The sequence below is a fragment of the Microcebus murinus genome, chromosome 14 (assembly GCF_040939455.1).
Source record: "Microcebus murinus isolate Inina chromosome 14, M.murinus_Inina_mat1.0, whole genome shotgun sequence".
Classification (NCBI taxonomy): Eukaryota; Metazoa; Chordata; class Mammalia; order Primates; family Cheirogaleidae; genus Microcebus; species Microcebus murinus.
In genome coordinates this window covers 38,193,053-38,212,397 of record NC_134117.1, presented here as the reverse complement: position 1 = coordinate 38,212,397, position 19,345 = coordinate 38,193,053, and the positions used below count along the sequence as shown (strand labels likewise).

The window sequence follows — 19,345 nt, the reverse complement described above, 5'->3', positions numbered from 1 at the left end:
AAAAACCTAAATGTAAGACCTGAAGCCATAAACCTACTAGGAGAAAACATAGGGGAAATGCTTCAGGGCATTGGTCTGAGAAAAGAACTTATGAATAAGACCTCAAAATCATAGGCAGCAAAAGCAAAAATAAACATGTGAGACTATATCAAACAAAAAAGGTTTTGCACAGAAAAAAAAACAAAAACCCAAACAAAAACCAATCAACAAAGTGAAAAGAATGGGAGAAAATTTTGCAGACTAATCATTCAATAGAGGATTAATTTCCAGGATATATGAGGAACTCAAACATCTCAACAGCAAAACAAACAATCCATTAAAAAATGGAGAAATGATCTGAACAGACATTCCTCTAAAAAAGACATACAAATGGCCAACAAATTTATGAAAAAATGCTCAACATCATTAATCATTAGGAAAATACAAAATAAAAACCACAATGAGATATTATCTTACCCCAGTCAGAATGGCAATTATGAAAAAGACAAAAAACAACAAATACTTGCAAGGATATGAAGAAAAGGAAACTCATACACTATTGGTGGGTATGTAAACTAGTACAGCCACTATGGAGAACAGTATGCGAATTATTTTAAAAACAACAAATAGAACTACCATATGGGCCAGGAATCCCACTACTGGGCATTTATTCAAAGGAAAGGAAACTGGTACATTTAAGAGATATCTGCATCCTCATGTTTATTGAAGAACAATTCACAATAGCTAAGATGTAAAATCAACCTAGGTATCCAAAACAGATGAATGTATAAAGAAACTGTGTTATATATACACAATGGAATACTATTTAGCCATAGAAAGAATGAAATCCTGTCTTTCAAGACCACATGGATGGAACTAGAGGACATTATGTTAAGTGAAATAAGCCAGTATCAGAAAGTTAAACACCATATGTTCTCATTCATATAGGTAAGCTAAAACAAGTTGATCCCATAGAAGTATTAACACATTAACTGCCATGAGAGTTGTATTTAACTCATTCTAGATTTGACTCTGGGGCTGCATGAAACATATATAAAATCTAGTTGATGTTACAATTAATTTTATTGTTACAATTAATGTTGACAATTTAATTCTAAAAATATGGATTAAATGAATAGAAGTCAAAACATTTCATTTTTCTATTTATGTTGACCTTTAAATTATACTTGAAGTTTTTATTCTATTTTCATAATAAAACACCATGGCCCCAAGGAAATGTTTCTGTTTTTTGTGTGTGGCAGTAAATGTGTTAATAACAAAATAGAACAGAGGTTACTAGAAGCCAGGAAAGGTAGGGTGGAGGTGGGATAGGTAGAGATTTGTTAAAGAATACAAAATACAAAAATAGCTAGATGGAAGTAATAAATTCTACTGTTCAATGCCACTGTCGGATGACTATCTAATTTCAAATAGTTAGAGGGAGAATATTGCATGTTCTCAACACAAAGAAATGATAAATGTTTGAGAAGATGGATAAGCTAAGTACCCTGATGTGATCACTATGCATTATACATATAGAAACTTCACTATGTATGCTATAAATACATTTATTACACGTCAATTATAAAATATTATAGATGCATTTAAATAACAATGTAGACAAAAAGGAAATTATATTAAGCAGATAATGTCCCTTGCCTTTGGGGCTCTACTAAGGAACAAAGAAGTAAAATCTTTCTGTTTTCGAATATTATCTATTTGGTTGCTGAGAATATGTGTGCTTCCTAGAGAAAGAAGCATTTTTACTTTTTATGATTTCTCAATGTGGCTTATGAATGCAATAAACAGTTAAAAATATGAGCTAGAAATGCATAACCTGTATAATGCATAACCTGTATAATTTTTAATGCTATAGTTTTATATGAGAGATCTTTGGTTTTTAAAAAATGAGGTATGATAATCACGTCTTGAGTAGTTAAATGCTTCTCTAGTATTCCTGTTTTCTTGAACTCCCTACCTGTTCCCCTACATCCATTGGCATGGGAAGTTGTTGCTCTGATCACTCATGTCAGGGCAGAAGAGAATATTAATATTAATCAAAGTGTATGTCGACAGCTTTTTGAAGAAAAGGACTCATATACCTTCCTTGCTCATGCTGTTACTCAAAAAAGCACCATCTGCTTATAAAAGTGTCATCTCTTCAATGGCCTTTTTTGTTTAATCTCAAGGCAACTTCTTGGAGCCCATTTCTAATGTAGAATTGTTACAAAGGCTAAAACATATTCTTCATCATTAATTTAATTATTTCAGTAAATATTAAAGTTAAGGGGCTTGATGGGAAAAACCATGAGTCTCATCAAGAGGCACATACAACAATAATCTTCTCACTAGAGTAGTGAGCAAGGGAACTTAATTTGGGAAAATAGTTCCTTGAACAATATTATAACATTTTGATAAGCCAATTTTACTGGCATAATAGACAAGCTGTCCTGAAAAAAATTTTCAGGGTCATTTCAACAAAAACTTAGAAAAACTGATGAGGAATTACTTATAGAGCCAATTAGTCATACTTTTTCAAGTCCTTAAACTGAAAGTGGTCTTAGATTCATGATTTTAAGAAGATACCTTAACCCTTTTGCCAGGACGTTAGGATTATTACTCTTCAATATGCTCAATCAGTAACTTATTCAGGTTGTCTAAAATGTTTGTACAGTTTTTTAATATTAGAGTGATAGCTTTTGTTTTATATCTCTACATGCCTGATATACTTCAGGCTGACTGTCTGAAATAATAGAGTTTATAAAGTTGACTAATGTTTGCAACTTATGCATTGGAGGGAAATAGTGTAATACATGCAAATGTCTCTGTGTATCAGCCATGTTTCACTTCTATGTCTTATCTTAACAATTTAAGGAAGTAAATAAATATGATTTATTATGTTCATTGTATCAGAACAATTTATGCTACCCTTTAAATTCATTATTTAAAAATCATTCCTTTCTAAATGGATTCACGTGGGAAATACTAGTATAACATTTTCCAGTTTCAAAGGAACTCTATAATTTTCTAATGGCATTTTATTGAAAGATAGCATGGCTTATTATCATATCTAAATGTCATATTGGAAAGAGAAAATTGTATGTATAATGATAAAAATGAAAAATGCTGTTTCCAAAGGCTAATTTATTTAACTGCTGTGAATTATCAAAATGTACTTCAAAACTGTGCTATTTTTGATGTAAATATTTTGAGTAAAGTAAGCACCTTAACAGCAAGACTTTCAGTTTATAAGACAAAAGAAATACCACTTAGTGATGTTTGTTAAAATATTGACTCACAAAGTATTCCATGATCCTTAAGGGTCTGTTTTCTGTTAATAGCCAAAATGATGTCCTCATTATAAATTTAGAAAATCAGCAAAGATGAAAATATTGTTTGTATAAAGGGGAGTTATGCTTCTAAAAGAATGCCTTGTTAATGCCCACATTCTAAGCATATTAGAAGCCTAAAACTAACAACTAGAAAGGACTTCAAAATTGTCATTTTACGGATTAGGAAAGAGTCCTGGAGGGGCTAAGACTCTCGCTTGAGTTCACATGGGGACGTTAGTGGTAGTACTACAACTAAGATGGGCTTCTCCAAACTCCCAAGAAATATTCCTCTCTCCATCAGAATATGGCCTCATAATGCTCAACACTGAGCATTAGCCTTGCTCTCACTAGGTTGAAAAGTTTTCTCTCAACCTAGAGAGAAAAATTTTCTCTCAACCTAGAATGGCTCAATCTCATAGGCAAAGTAAGTTTAGAATGATGCTATGTATTCACTCCAGTGATAGGGACTACCTTCATTTAAGAAAAGGCATTTTAGCTAAAGATTATTATTTTTCAATTGAACTACTATGAACACAAAGGGATATACTAGGTATTATTCCTTTCTGCTTTTTAAAAAGTATCATATCTTAAACAGGCTTTAGGACATAAAGCATCCTGAAAGGACACATGCATTGGTTTGCTGTAATTTCTATGGAAGTTTGGGGCTTCCAAAAAGCTGAATTAATTGCCATATGGGACCAAATTATCCATAGAGGTTAAGGAGCTCCTGGTGTTTTGAAAGTAATTTTCAGTTGTCATTAGTTAATATAGTAATAGTGGAAAGGAATCATCTTTCTTTTTCAGAAGAAGGAAATGGAGTCAGCAATCGAATGACTTGTCTATTTTCACCAAGGAAGTCAGCAGCACTAGAATTTTCAATTATCTTTAGTCCTTTGCTCTTCCTATTAGAAAAGGTTACATGCAAGGACATACTAGGATTCACATTTATAAAGTCTTGTTACCTAGGGAGTCTCAAACATAAGAGCAGCAAAGAAGAAATTAGCAAATGGCCTTTGAGAGCTTTAAAATTTTTGCTAACACAGAAAAAAAAAATACACTCCTATCCAAGGCCAAGTAGTTTTATCCTGAAAATCATTTTTTAAACGAGCAACCAAATTGGTCTCACTGCACATGAAAGAGAAATTTACTTTGATGCTCTCTGTAATCACAAATAACACTGAAGTACTTATCTATTAGCATCGGTGACCTTAGAAACTGTTCTATACCTCTTTCTAGCCTGATAACAAGTACTGGAATTTAGAAAACAAACAGCTCTTGAAAGGCAGAAAGCCAATGTATCAGTTCAGGGCCAACTGCTGAAAAATTTTCAAGTTTCCTATCTTTTGCCCTACAATAAAATGGAAAATAATTTTTATTGTCCAGAATGGGGCTGTTTCAGCCTACTCATCCTACAAGTGGTCAGCAAGTTCTAATTCTGATTTCAGGGCTATTTCATAATGCTATTTTCAGTGTTTTTTCCATTTAATTGGCCTATCACTCTCATTTTGCAACAGGATATTGCTCTCTTGAATTCTTTCCATAAGGGGAAAACAGTTTTCCAGGCTCATTTCCCTGAGAACTGCTTAGATTCAGACCAAGTTGTTTTAAGTAAATTGTTGATAAGATTGTGGGAATACTAAGATTTTTACTGTAAAATGCCTGCAAGAAAAACACTAATAAGTATCACCTAACCCCCGTGAGAATGGCTTGTATCAAAATTCCTAAAACAGTGGATGCAGAGAGAAAAGAACACTCATACACTGCTGGTGGGACTGCAAACTAGTACAACCTCTATGGAAAATCGTATGGAGATTCCTAAAAGAACTAAAAGTAGACCTACCTTTTGATCCAGCAATCCCATTACTAGGTATTTACCCAAAGGAAAAAAAGTCATTTTATCAAAAAGACACTTGCACTAGAATGTTTATTATAGCACAATTCACAATTGCAAAGGTGTGGAATCAGCCCAAGTGCTCACCAATACATGAGTGGATCAAATATGTATATCATGATTACACAGTCATAAAAATGAACTAATAACTTTTGCAACAATTTGGATGGAACTGGAGACCATTCTCCTAAGTGAGATATCACAAGAGTGAACAAACACACACCAAACTACTCACTATAAAATTGTAACTACCCCGGTCAACACTCATGTGCACAGATGGAAGTAAAACTCAACGGGGTGGGTGAAATCATACCTAACGGGCACAATGTACACTAACTGGGTGATGGGCACACTTAATGGCTTTGACTCAAGCAGTACAAAGGCAATCCATGTAACCAAAACATTTGGACCCCGTAATATTCTGAAATTAAAAAAAGAGTCTCAAACTTCAAATTAAGTGTGTTCAAAAGAGCAATGGCGTACCCTTTTGTACTCCACTGTGCATTTAAAAGCTCATGTTTGTTAGATGCTGGATGAGATGACTCTGGTGCATTTTAGAAGCTACTATAAAACAATGTAGATCTTCCATCTGATTTGCATGGCCTCATGGGCTTTGAGAGGTATTTGATGTGTGAATTTTCAAAGTCCTGAGTAACAACAGCAGTGAAGAGCAACTTCCCCATGACAATCACAGTGAGCAACTAAAGAGTTGTCTCTGCTAATGAAATGTAAGGAGAGAATATCTTTTACTGCTGTCACATTGAGTCAAACGTCAAGGCTCACCACCAAAAATAATCCTGAAAATATCAGGCAGACTAAATTGTTCCTTTGAAAATAAATTTGCAAGCAGAAGGATGGCTTTAAATCAATGAGGTCTAATTATGAAAATGAGAGAAAAATATTTATAGACTATTCCATTGAAAGACCAAACAGTAGTCCATAGACAGGAGATATTCTTAATAGTTCTTTCAGAGAGTCAGAGGAGTGGAGAGGTGGGTGACTATGGTACTTCAGTGATGAATGCCAAGAAATTAGAGCCAGCTCTGGGGTCGACAGTGGTTTTGTGTCTCTCTCTCTTTTCCTGCATTGATGACAAGGGCCCTATTCTAGATACTGGCCTTATTTCTGGCTCACTATCATAGTTACATCTTTATTGTTCATTTTTATTTTTTTCTTCTAGTATTATGTAAATCTATTATAAATGTTTTGGGGGACAAGGCAGAGAATGAGTGACTAAATTTAGGTACATGGAAAGAAGAGCAGGGTAGGACAAAGTGGTGATTACAAAGTGGGTTTTTATTAATATTAAGTTTTTGGCAAATTTGGGCATCCTTTCTCAGTGTCTGTCTTCACTCTTTGTGCTCAGACGAAGGCTTATGCTATTCCTGGAGGAAAAAGAACTTATGTACAATTTTATACCTGATGTTAGGAAAGTCTTTTTATCCATCTTAGGAGAATTTATTGTTTTTATAGTTTCTTTAAAAAGAGGGCAATACCTAAACTTAAAAGAATGCCATCTAGTATAAGACAGAAGTATGAAGACCTTTTTGACTAAGAAATCATATCACAAAGTAGTATAAATCTTATCCATGGAGATGGTCTGTCTTTGTCTATGAGAGATAAAAGGACCTGAAACTCAGTTTTAAACTCTCTCACTCTCTACTGGATTTAACATGTTTATATCTCACTTAATATTGAAGATCCATCATCTTCCATTTATATATTTCTGGCTATTTTACTTGAGCTTTCTTATAATTTGACATAAGCTCATTGAATTATTTAGATTCATTTTCAGCCCATGTTAGGGGGACTCCATTCTCATCACTCCATTCTAAAATGAAAATGAACTCATAGTTTGCTAAATCCAATTGGTATTTGTTAACTAACACACTGTAATTCACAACAATAGATACGATCATGGTCTCCTCCTCCATTCTTGAAACACACTGCTATAGACTGTACTCCCTCAAAATTTGTATTTGTAAACCTAATCCCTGTTGTGATGGTGTTGGGAGGTGGATCCTTTGGGAAGTAATTGGGTCATAAGAGTGACCCTACATTTATGAGATTAGTTCTCTTATAAAAGAGAACCCAGGAGAACTCCCTTCTTCCCTTCAGCCAGGTAAGATTACTGCAAAAAGATATCTGTCTATAAACCAGGAAATAAGCAGACACTGAATCTGCCAGTGCCTTGATCTTGAACTTCCCAGCCTCTAGAACTGTGAGAAATAAATTTCTACTGTTTATAAGCAACTCAGTTTATGGTATTTTGTTATAGCTGCTGACAGAACTAAGACGCATACTCTGTTCTTGGCTTCTGTGATGGCACGTGTGTCTGGTGTTCCTTCTACTTTTCTTCTCTACTTCTCAGTCTTTTTTGTGGGGGCAGAGACAAATTCTTCTCCTTTCTTTAACTTTTAAATGCTAACATTCCACAAGAATCAATCCTTGTTGTCATGCTCTTCTCATTCTCTATCTCAGATCTCACCCACATCTTCAATTACCATCTATCATCTAAACGTTCTTTATTCTCAGATTCATACCAACTTCCCTGAGCTCCAGACCTGCCTAAGTATGTCTCAAAAATACCTTATATTTATCCTGTCCAAAAACAAGTTCATGATCATCCCACTCTTCAAACCTGGAAACCATACAATCTTTCTCTATCTTAGTGAATTCCATCACTTCCCTCTAATTTTCAGACCCCAAATCCCTGTATTATTGTCCTTGACCTTTCTCTGCACTCACCACCTTATCTACTTCCTGAAGAAGACCACTGGCTTTGCCAGCTAATATTTCCTAAGCACTTTTTCTATTCACACCATCCTCATTCTAGCCATGTTTAGCATCAAGTTTAACTTGAAAAATATTCTGATTATTCTCCCTGTTTTACTTTATACTCCTCCAATAACAGTGAAAAGAATGCCCAGTTATACTATAAAGCAACTCATCTCACTTGCCAGCTTAGAAGTCTGAAATAATTTCCCTAATTTGTTAACATGGCCTACAAAGTCTTGCAAGATTTTGATTTCTGCCATTCTCTCCTTTCTGATCTCTTTCTTTCATATGTTCTAAGTCCCAGACATATTAGTACTTTGGTTTCTTAAATATGTAATATTGTTTCCTATCTTGGGGGCTTTTTACATTTTGTTCCTCTGTCTGGAATGCTCTCCGTACCTCCTTGCCTAGCTAATACCAACTAATTCTTGCCTAGGCAGCACCAGCTAATTCTTTAGAATTCAGGTCAAATCACTTCCTCATGAAAGCCTTCCCAGAAAGATTAGTGTGTATTTCTCTCCTTCACTGGACCATAAGCTCCATGAAGGTGAGGAGCATGTCTGTTTTATTCACTGTTTTATATATGGCATTTTGTTGGCACACGGAAAATATTGGTTGAATAACGAATACATACAAACAGCATGAACACAGGTGATGCTGGTGGATGAGGAGTTGCAGAGTCATTTCAGGAAGGTCTTTAAATTTATATGTATACCAAATGATGTTGTAGATTTTAAAAACATGACTATGCTCATTTGGAGGCTTTACATAGATTTGGACACAAGAAAGAGTTCCTCATGGAGAACAAGGTTGGGGGTCATCAACTTAGACCATAACTAAATGCATTTACATATCTATATTCATATTGCTGTCAGAACTTCTCAATTGAAGAGCTTAGGCATAGATCCCTTTAGCCTTCAGGAGGACAAGATAGACCCTAGGTAGCTGGACCAATTGGTATAATACATGTATTCATTTTATATTAGTGCCATAACATAAAATAAAGCACCCCTAGATGGGACATATTTGAAGGTATTTTTTGTTGTTATTTGGTGCTTTGTTTTTTTTTTAAAGAAGTGATGAGATCTTACCTTCAAAAGCAAAATAAATTGAAACAGCAAGGCTACAACTTGAATTAGTCTAGAATACCGGGTTTCCATTCATATTTATGAAGAGTTATATAATAGTATTATAAATGTTTATATGATGATAATAAATGGAAAAAAGCAAGATATAAAATTTTAAGTGGACTCTTAGTACAATTGTAAAACACAAAGATAGGTAATAGCAGTTGTGTTTGGTTTAAACTGCTTTCTTTCTCTTTATATTGCCATATTATTCCTAGTAAAAGTAAAAGTACATTTTAATAAAAACAGACATCATTACAAAACGAAAATTACTGTTTAATTTTTGTTCACCCTCTGTTTGACCCTCATCTGGGAATACAGCTGGGGCATATGTAAATCACCTTATAAAAGTGCAACTTTTATGTTAGAAATTTTCATATTGAAGTATTAAAATTAACATGCTAAGTTGAAAAATATATATTTAGGCTTTTTATTTGAAGAAACAGTTTTTTACCTATAATTACTAAGTACCGTATTCAGTAATGAAGACATCAATGATAGTATAACTTGAAGATATTTCATTTAAAATATAGGCTATACTTATACATCAGAAATACTTAACAAAATAAAATATTTACTTTTTCTTTTGGTATTTCTGGGTGGTTATGATTTTTACAAGACAAGGCTTAAATGTAGAGATAGGGATCTATACTAAAACAGCATAATCTCATAATAATTATCATAACTTATTCTTAGAACAAAAATAGTGAAAATCATCATTGGATTACATATCAGTCCCTCTTCTAAACTATAAGATGATCCGTAGTATTGGAAATTCTGTTTTCTATTTAGTATGCACATTATAAAGCAAAATGCCTGACTCATCATAAGTAAATTTCTAAATGTTCATTAAATGAATGAATACATATTCTCAAAAGGAGATAATATGTACCTTTCATTATATGTGAGACTTTCTGCTCCAAATAAGGTTTAACAATCCTTAACTTTGATCTGATGCTGTCTCGTCTAATGTCTTTACGATTATAACTTCATGTTTTAAAAAGAGAAGCCCTCAGTGAATAATTAACAGCAATCAAGAGAAGTTTAAACATGAAGGCAAAATTTCCGCCAAGAATAATTATCTTTGTAGAAATATATCTCATGAGACAGGCTGAGGGCACACATCCTGCAGGAGAGGAGTAGTGAGAATCATTTCACTGGAATATTTCTCTTAAGCCAATCTTTCTAGACCAGCTACCTGAGCTGAATGCATGGTATGGTTTTTAGAAAGGCATTAGATGCCTTTCAGAAAGGCATCTGTACCTTTTGTGGAATCATCCTACCATTGAACCTGATTATGCTAACGGCCAAGGAGTCTCTCACATTGGAGTTTTTAAATGTCTCAATCTTGATAGTCAGTCTTACTTTTTTCTCTTCTTACCCAAATAAGCATAGTCAATGAGACAATACCAATAATGGTTTTACATAGATAAATAACATAATCATTTAAGTTGGGTTTTAGGAAATATTAATGTTATCTTCTGTGGATTTTGCAAAATCAATGGGACCATGAAAAAAGTAGAGCTTATAAGTGGAGCCAAATCAACGCTTCAGTTCTAAATGATCCAGACTTTGTAATCTATATAGAAATTTAGAGGTATTAACAGAATTATCTAGGGAGTTTAGATTAATTCGAGCCTGTTCTTAGTTCCCGCAATGTTGGCAAACCTTTTAAATCCCTTAAATACAAAGTGAAGTTTCAGTGTCCTTACGGGGAAGGAATTCAATAGAGAGAGACAACAATGCTAATACAAATAGAGGTTTTAACTTGTTAGTTCAACCAAAAAGCTTTCTCTAGGGAATAATCCACAGTTTGCCTTCTCTGAGTGACAGGATGCCTAATTAAGAGCTACCTTCACCTTCAGAAATTTTCAGATATTAATTATTTATTAGAAGGCTAATGTTAACAGTGTAAAAAGCATACCAACAACTTCTCTGGCATTTATTTATTTGTTTATTTACTTGGTTATTTTGATGAATAAAAATCACAGTATCAATCTCTCTAGAATTTAGATCAAAGGTTTTAGACATTGTTTTCATAAACTTTTACCATTTTTCTAAATAATAATCAATATTAAGGAATGTGGACGATGCATTAGTTTGGGTTTAGTATGAATTGAACAGAAAACTCAAACAAATCTGTCCCAGTTGAAATTTACTAAGACAGTAGATCTTAAGTGTTCTCAAAATACACACACACACACACACACATACACACACACACACAGAGAATAACTATGTGAGGCAATTGGTGTATTAATTAGCTTGATTGTGGTAATCTTTCACAATATATACAAAAATCAAATCATGCTATACACTTTAAATGTATATAATATTTATTTGACAATTACACCTCAATAAAAGAGATGAAGTATAAATATAATGGTTAAATTATAATCTATCAAATGTATGGGTCAAATAACAATATTTGGAGTCACTTTGATAGTCATTCCATTGTTCTTTGTTCCTTAATTATAATTGAACTCTCTTTTAACCAAATGTTATTGTTTATATGAAAAAGATATTTATTGATATTTTCTAGGCAAGCTTTAATTTCATTAAGTAAGAGCATGTTACTTACATAAGACTAAAGACTTCTTGCCTAGATAAAATTATTTTTACATAACAGATATGGAATAATTATCTGTAAATCCAATCATACCAAATGCACTAAGATATATTTCCAGATGTTTCTTCTATTAACAATAGTATCCACTTTTGTAGTCCTTTATACTTTACAAAATATTTTTACAAATTGCCATCAATTAAATCTCAAAAACACCATTTTAAAAGTGTGAGAACTGAGATTGAGAGATAGGTGTTTAGCATCATGACCAAGATCACTTGCTTGGTAATTATAAAGCAAGGAGCAGAACCCAGGGCTTCTGGCCTTCGTTCAGGTTCAATTTTTTAATATTGATTGATTCTTTTCCAATATTAAGAATTATTGCCACACCTATCTTTAATTGTCTGAATCTGGATTTCAGTGTATTAATTTTCCTTGCTACCTCTAGTTGAAGTACATGCAAATGAATCCATGAATGGCCAGAATTCATAAGATGTGCATACAATTCTCTTTATAAAGTCAATAGGACACTGAGAAAGAGATGACTAATTCACAATCACTTCCTGTCACAGACTAAGTTTAAGCTGTGACTGGCCTCAACTTAGGGTGGAGCAGATAGGAGAGCTACAAAAACTTTCATTAGTGAATCTCTCTGAAGTTTAATAGGGAAACAGAAATAGATCAAAGTAACAAGGAAACATTAGTCTAAGAAGACCTTTAACTTTTTCTAGTAACTCAAGTAGATTTTAGATGAATTTTCAAGATTACCATCAGTCATTTTACATATTTATATATAGTATTATAAAATATAGTTATAATGATATAATTGTATAAATCATGATATATAAAAATTATATACATTTATGCATGTGAGATAGATAAAATTGTATATAGTATGATACGTATATATAAAATGATTCATGGTACTCTTAATTGGATATATAAATTTTGTTCAAGAAAAGATAAGCTCATATAAATAATAAATACACATTTTCTTATATAGCAAAAAAATTCCCTTAGGAATAAAGCCCAACAGAGACTTTTTATAATTTTTATAAAAGGGTATTTATAACTTTTACAAAACAGCATTTTGTAACTTTTAAACTGATGAGGTACTTTAAATGGCCTCCTTTACCACCTTGGTGAGATTAGTACTAACACCAGAAATTAAAGTCTAAACTGAGTATGAAGGTGCATTTTAGCCTATTATAGAAACCACAATAATTAATACTAATTACCCAGAGTACAGGCAATCTCAATTACTACGTGGAGTTTGATGTTATGATTGGCTAGTTTAACTTCCTGAGCAAACCTTAGAAGGCACTGCCGGCATTTAACCTCAGGGCTTAAGTTTATGGCCCTCCAAAGTTCAGAAGAACAAAAGCAAACTATATGGAGGGGAAATTGTGAATATATTTGTATAGTTTGGAAAATAATATAATTTTATGGGGTTAGCATGGAGTATAGTTCTTAATATTTTAGTTACAGGTCAAATTTTTCATCTTCATGAATTCTCAAAGCAAATTATCTTACTTCTTTTCAGTTTTAGGTTAACACAAAACCAAACTAATCAAATTCTGCCTTAAACTATTTACTGCTATTTTTTGTCAATTTAAGTCTTCAGTTATGCTGTATGATATCAAATACTAAAATGCTTTGTTAGAAAGAGAGGAAAATTATATAGATTACTGGTTTTTTAAAATAACAAACATTTTTCAGATAAATCTAATCTCAAACTATTTCAAATCTTTGTTAAAAAATAAATTTTTTAAAGCAAATTATCCTTGTAGACAGAATTGTATTTTTTTATACAACATGATAATTAATGGGATATTTACTATCTCATAGCCTTTTCCTGTTAGTAACATTGAAGTTAAATGTAATGATGAATTTGCACAGGGAAATATTTCTAGTCTTATTATTTTCCATACATTCCATAAACAACTATTCAATGTATCTATCATTTGGTCACAAAGTATTTTTGGTAGAAGAAATAATATGTTTACATTCATTTGTTTATACTGGATGTTAAACTAACCATTTTCACTTGTTGAGATGATGTTCATCACAAAATTAAGTCTTCATGTTTAAAGAGACATATTATGTAATAAAACCTTTAACAGTTTGCTGCTTTTCCCACTCAAGTAATTAGTTTCTTCCTGGCAGAGTGTCAGCCTTTGTTAAGTACAACAAAATATCTGGTCTTATTTCTATTCAAAATCATTTTTAAAATCAATATTAAGGCCAAAGTAAAAAATATTACTTACTTTGCTTTAGCTTCTGCATCCTCATAGGCTTTATTAGAAACATCATCCAACCCTCCAATCAAATGCTTGAAAGAGCTGTCAGAGGAAAAGTACAGTGATTAGGATAAATCTTTTACAAGGTAGGAACAACAGCAACCTATTCAACGATATGAAACAATACAAAGGCATTTAAATAAAAATAAATTCAAGCACTTAATCTAAATACATTATTAATAAATATATCAGGTAATGATATTTTTCCTGAATAGAATATAAACTTTATGAGAGCAGAGAATTCTTCTACCTTGTTCACTTCTATAGTTTCAAACACCTAAATGTATCTGGCAAGAGCAAGTATTCAAAAAATTGAGTGGAATAAAGTCTGCGACACACTAATTGATACACATCACAAACTTATTGAGTCACTTAATTATAATACCAAAATAACAAAAGATCTACCAATTATGACATGCCTCCTCTCTGCTAGGTACTATTCTCTTAATTAGCATTAACATATATTAATTTTGATTCTCAAATTGTAGAAGACTAGAAGACATGTAGAAGACATCATTATCTCCACTTAAAGAAAGGTAAACTAATCTTCAAAAGCAAAATAAATATGCAAAAGATAGGAAAACAATTAATAAAAGAGAATTACAGAAAAATTAACTCATTTTTGGGAGAATGAAAAACACACTTTAGCATAAAACAGGAAGAATAATTTCACTGCTTAAACTCAATCTATTCAGTATCCTAATATATATCTGGAACTGTGTTTAGATTTATTTTATATAGTGATGCCTCATCTATTAGATATCTGTAATATAAAATATTATAGAACCAACACACAATGAATACACACATATATGCTGGAATCACCCTTGAAAATTACTGAATATAACAAGATACAGTAACTTTTTTTTTTTTTTTTTTTTTTTTGAGACAGAGTCTTGCTTTGTTGCCCAGGCTAGAGTGAGTGCCGTGGCGTCAGCCTAGCTCACAGCAACCTCAATCTCCTGGGCTCGAGTGATCCTTCTGCCTCAGCCTCCCGGGTAGCTGGGACTACAGGCATGTGCCACCATGCCCGGCTAATTTTTTATATATATATCAGTTGACCAATTAATTTCTTTCTATTTATAGTAGAGACGGGGGTCTCACTCTTGCTCAGGCTGGTTTTGAACTCCTGACCTTGAGCAATCCGCCCGCCTCAGCCTCCCAAGAGCTAGGATTACAGGCGTGAGCCACAGCGCCCGGCAATACAGTAACTTTTGCACGCTACATTTTGGCAACCACTAACTAGACTGAATGAAGTGACAAAATTAAAATCAAATTCAAAAGTCTGGGGATTCCCATGATAATGAGGGCCTCACATGGTGCTTATATGCCAGGCATTGTACTATGTGTTTTACATGTAGTAACCAATGTTAGTATTTTAATAGTACAATGATTCTATAAGTTAGCATTATTATCCCCATTTTATAGATGGGGATACTAAAGCATGAGAAGCTAAGAACCTAGCCCAAAGTCATACATCCAATAAGTGTGAAGACTGATTGAAAGGAGATGATCATTCTTCATAGTCTTAAAGCCTATATTATACCTCCTATCTAAATCACTTGATAATTATAAAGATAATCATCAAATCCCTAGCAATATCTTGTGTTGTGCGTGGAGAGTTTTTAAAGTGCTGTAGGAAATTACATTTTAATTTTAAACCTCTATAATCTTAAAACATGTAAATGGTTTTTGTGTTGTGACTATTAAGCAATAAATTACACATGGTCAAGTTATGAAACATAGTGAGATGCTTGCTGATTTAAAATTGAAATGTTGCTTAATAGCTTTTATATATACTTAAAAAAAAAACTAAAAGAGGAACACGACATCTTACTAGGGGCTGGCTGGAGGGGGATGGAGCAGCTGTTATCTCAGACCATTGGGTAATGAATGATTTCATCTGGGTGGCAGGGTTACTAGAATGCTGGGCTAAATACATTCTAAGTATTTCTATACAAAAAGGGACCCCAGAAACTCATTAGAAAGAGGCCCAGGGAATCAAGAATCACATTCAAGAATATAAAGTTTTCTTTAATGAATTATATTAATTCATGCCAAATGAATGAATGTTGAATGAATAATAGGCAGTAGTCTCTATAAAGTTTGTAAAAATATATTATCTATAATAAAATAAATGATAAATATAATCTCCATGGTTGAGAAAAATGCTCAAATATGATTTTGCCATTGTTATTTTTATGGTAAAATTTCCCACTTTCCCATAGAATGCCTCAGTCATACCTAAACTTAAAGAAAATCTGAATTTAGAGAAACTCCGTAAGCCAGATGGATTCACAATGTAAAGTAATATTAATATTTCTTTTACCATAAAAATTAGAAAATATCTGGTTAATTTTCTGTTTTTATAAATAATAAGAAAACAAGCACAGAGAGTTTAAGTTACTTGTACAAAGCGACTGCAATTTAACAGCATGTCCAGTATTATAATCCATATTCTTTAATGCCCACTCCTATCCTTCATAAATACTTGGATATTTTTAATTCAACCAAATCCAAAGCATTGTGAAAATGCATTGAGAGAGAGGAATAAAACAATATTATATAGAAAAAAAAAGCAATAACCACTAAAAGTTAGTGTTTCAAATCTATTCAGAAAAACTCAGTAAGCAATATTTTAGCAGCTGAATAATAGGTCACTGCATGTGCATACATCATAGATGCACACACACACATACATCCATTTACAGATAAAGGAGGGGTATGATAACTATTTACACAAACATCTTTATTTTTACTCTAGATTGTAGATTAAATATATGGAATTTATTTTCAAAATAAAAATAGCCAGGACTACAATCTTAGGTTTTAGAATTGGAATCATATATCCTTTGTAAATAACCTTCATTTAGAAGATAATCCTGGTCAAAAGAATATAACATTTTTTGAAACATTAAATAAATGCATCCTGCTGATATTCTAAGTCTCCTGAAACAATAAATCAACCATTATACTTAACTAGAAGTTTAAGAAAATGTAGAATTTTCAAGCAATATTACTACATTCCAAATTACTGCCACTGTCTGTATATCCCTGCACTGATCAATGAATAATTTAAGACATCTTGATAAGCATAATTGACGGTATTACAGAAACTATCACTCCTGGCACAAATATGAACTAATCAGTGTTTCATTTTTCCCTCTCACAGGCACTCTCTAAGAACACCTGCCATCTGTGTGGACTCTCATCAAACAGACATTTGGAAAAGTATTACTATAGGTATTTATATTTACTCAGGTCCTATGACATTTCTTGACTATTAACTTTTTGTTGTTTTTCTATTCTGAAAGGGATTATAATGAGATATTTTGAAAACACCAGCAACTGAACAAATAGAAACCACAAAATATTATTTATACATTATAGCAAATACAGGTGATTAGAAAAAAATTTTTATATTCTCTCTTTAAACAAACTCACAATTCATACATAAGTTATATTTTAACACTGTAAAATAAAATACCCAATTTCCACATATACTCTAGATTTAATTTCAGGATAAATTCAGGAGACATTATTGAGCAAAAGACTTTAATTAGGACAGCTCCACAGCAAATTATTATTGCATGCATACTACTGCATGCACAATTTCCTGTTACTTTTCTTGGGGTGAAAAATCCAATTTTTACAAGTTTTGACAGAATTCTTTAAGGGAGGGTGGGTAAAAAGTTATCAGTTAAGAACATGGAAAGACAGCAAATGGGAAATACCTTTTTTGTTTAATGCTGGTAGTTTATACATTCTTGCAAGGTGGTGGGGAGAAAAAAGGAAAGAAGAAAAAAGGAGGGAGGAACAGAGGAGAGAAGAATGGATGGAAGAAGGGAGAGAAGGAGGGAGGAGAAACAATAACCCTTTCACACCAAGAATGATGACATTTATAGAAATTTTCCTTAAGGAAAATCAGATAAGAGAATGTTTATCATTCTAGGAGATTTGTCTGTTTTAGAACATTATGGTGACAGTAACTCAGTGGGTAATAATTTCAGTTATTAAAATATTTTTATTTTTAAGCCAAAATATTATTCTAAAGGGAGCTGATTACTCAGTACTATGTCCAAAAAGAGCATAATTCTGTTCTTTGGTCATAATATAATGAGACTTCATCCAGAGACAAATAGTCTTTTAAATTATTAGAAAGGCAGTCCAAATGTCAGAGATCAGCACTACCAGGCTGCTAATAAATAACAGCATTTATACTTTAGAGTGTGCAAAGCATTTTTATATTCATAAATCACATATGTATCCAATAATATATATAAATATATATTATTTGATTTAATCCTCATGATCTATCCTCTATTCTGATACAGTGTTTAAGAATCTTGTATGAAAAATTTAAAACAGAATCTTTTCAAATTCAAAATGGGGTGGGAGAAAGTCTCATAACATTTGAAACAGCGTTTTTAACAGGTTATACTCTTAAATAAGATGGTAATCTATTCATATATACAAAGTCAAAAAGAGTCAAGGTAAAAATCTTAAACCAGAAACTATTTCAAATACTTCAATAGTGTTAAGCACAATATTCGTCAAGCATTGTCAGAACCCTTGGGAAAGCCCTCTTAATTTGAGAGACTATATGCGACTACACTTTGTTAACCTGGTTCTTGGCTAAATCTTCATTTAAAAGACATTTATTTAAAAATATAGAAAGTTAGTGTTTCAAATTCATTGGGACACTTCTTACTTAGCTGAGCCCAAGGTTTTAGAGACATCTTTCATTGTGGTACATTTATGTAGAAAATCTGTTGATTTACTTCGTGGCTTCAAGCATTCTTATGTTTGTTCTTTTTGGTTTTTGCTTTTATAACTAGGACAATCATAATTCTTAATGGTTTACACTGCCAAATATCATATGAATATTTATTTTTTGGAGAAAAAATAAGCCTCAAATAAAATAAAACCAATCAATATCCTTATTTATTTTTCCAGTTATCCATCCATCCATCCAGACACACACGTATGTAGGCAATACCTACTATCTACAAGGAATTATTCAAGCTACTGTGGATTATGCAAAGAGAATAAGGTAAAACCTTAAGGAATTTATAGTCTTATATTAGTATTACAGATAAGACACAAAGAATTAAAATACAAGGTGGGGGGTGATGAGTGGTTGAATGTTTATCCTAAGGAAGGCTATAGTTTCTATAAAAATAATGTAATAACTTCAAAGAAAGCAATGACACATTTATCAGTAAATAGGTTTCTTACTACTATATTTTGATCCTACATATATGTTTATATTTTCAAAAGAAAATTCCACACACATTTATTTGTCTGTGTGTTTTCTTTGTAACAACAACCCCATATCTACCATGGGGGATTATTCATTAGGAAAAAGGGGT

The 19,345-nt window shown here is 32.4% G+C and overlaps 1 protein-coding gene across 2 annotated transcripts in view; it reads right to left on the bottom strand.

The window, feature by feature from the left end:
• PRKG1 (protein kinase cGMP-dependent 1) overlaps positions 1-19,345 on the bottom strand; it is a 1,210,052-nt gene that overhangs the window by 97,747 nt on the left and 1,092,960 nt on the right. For both annotated transcript variants that reach the window (XM_012762921.3, XM_012762920.2), the window contains exon 9: positions 13,941-14,015. In XM_012762921.3, the coding sequence (XP_012618375.1) occupies positions 13,941-14,015 (75 nt within the window). The remainder of the gene's footprint in view (positions 1-13,940; positions 14,016-19,345) is intronic.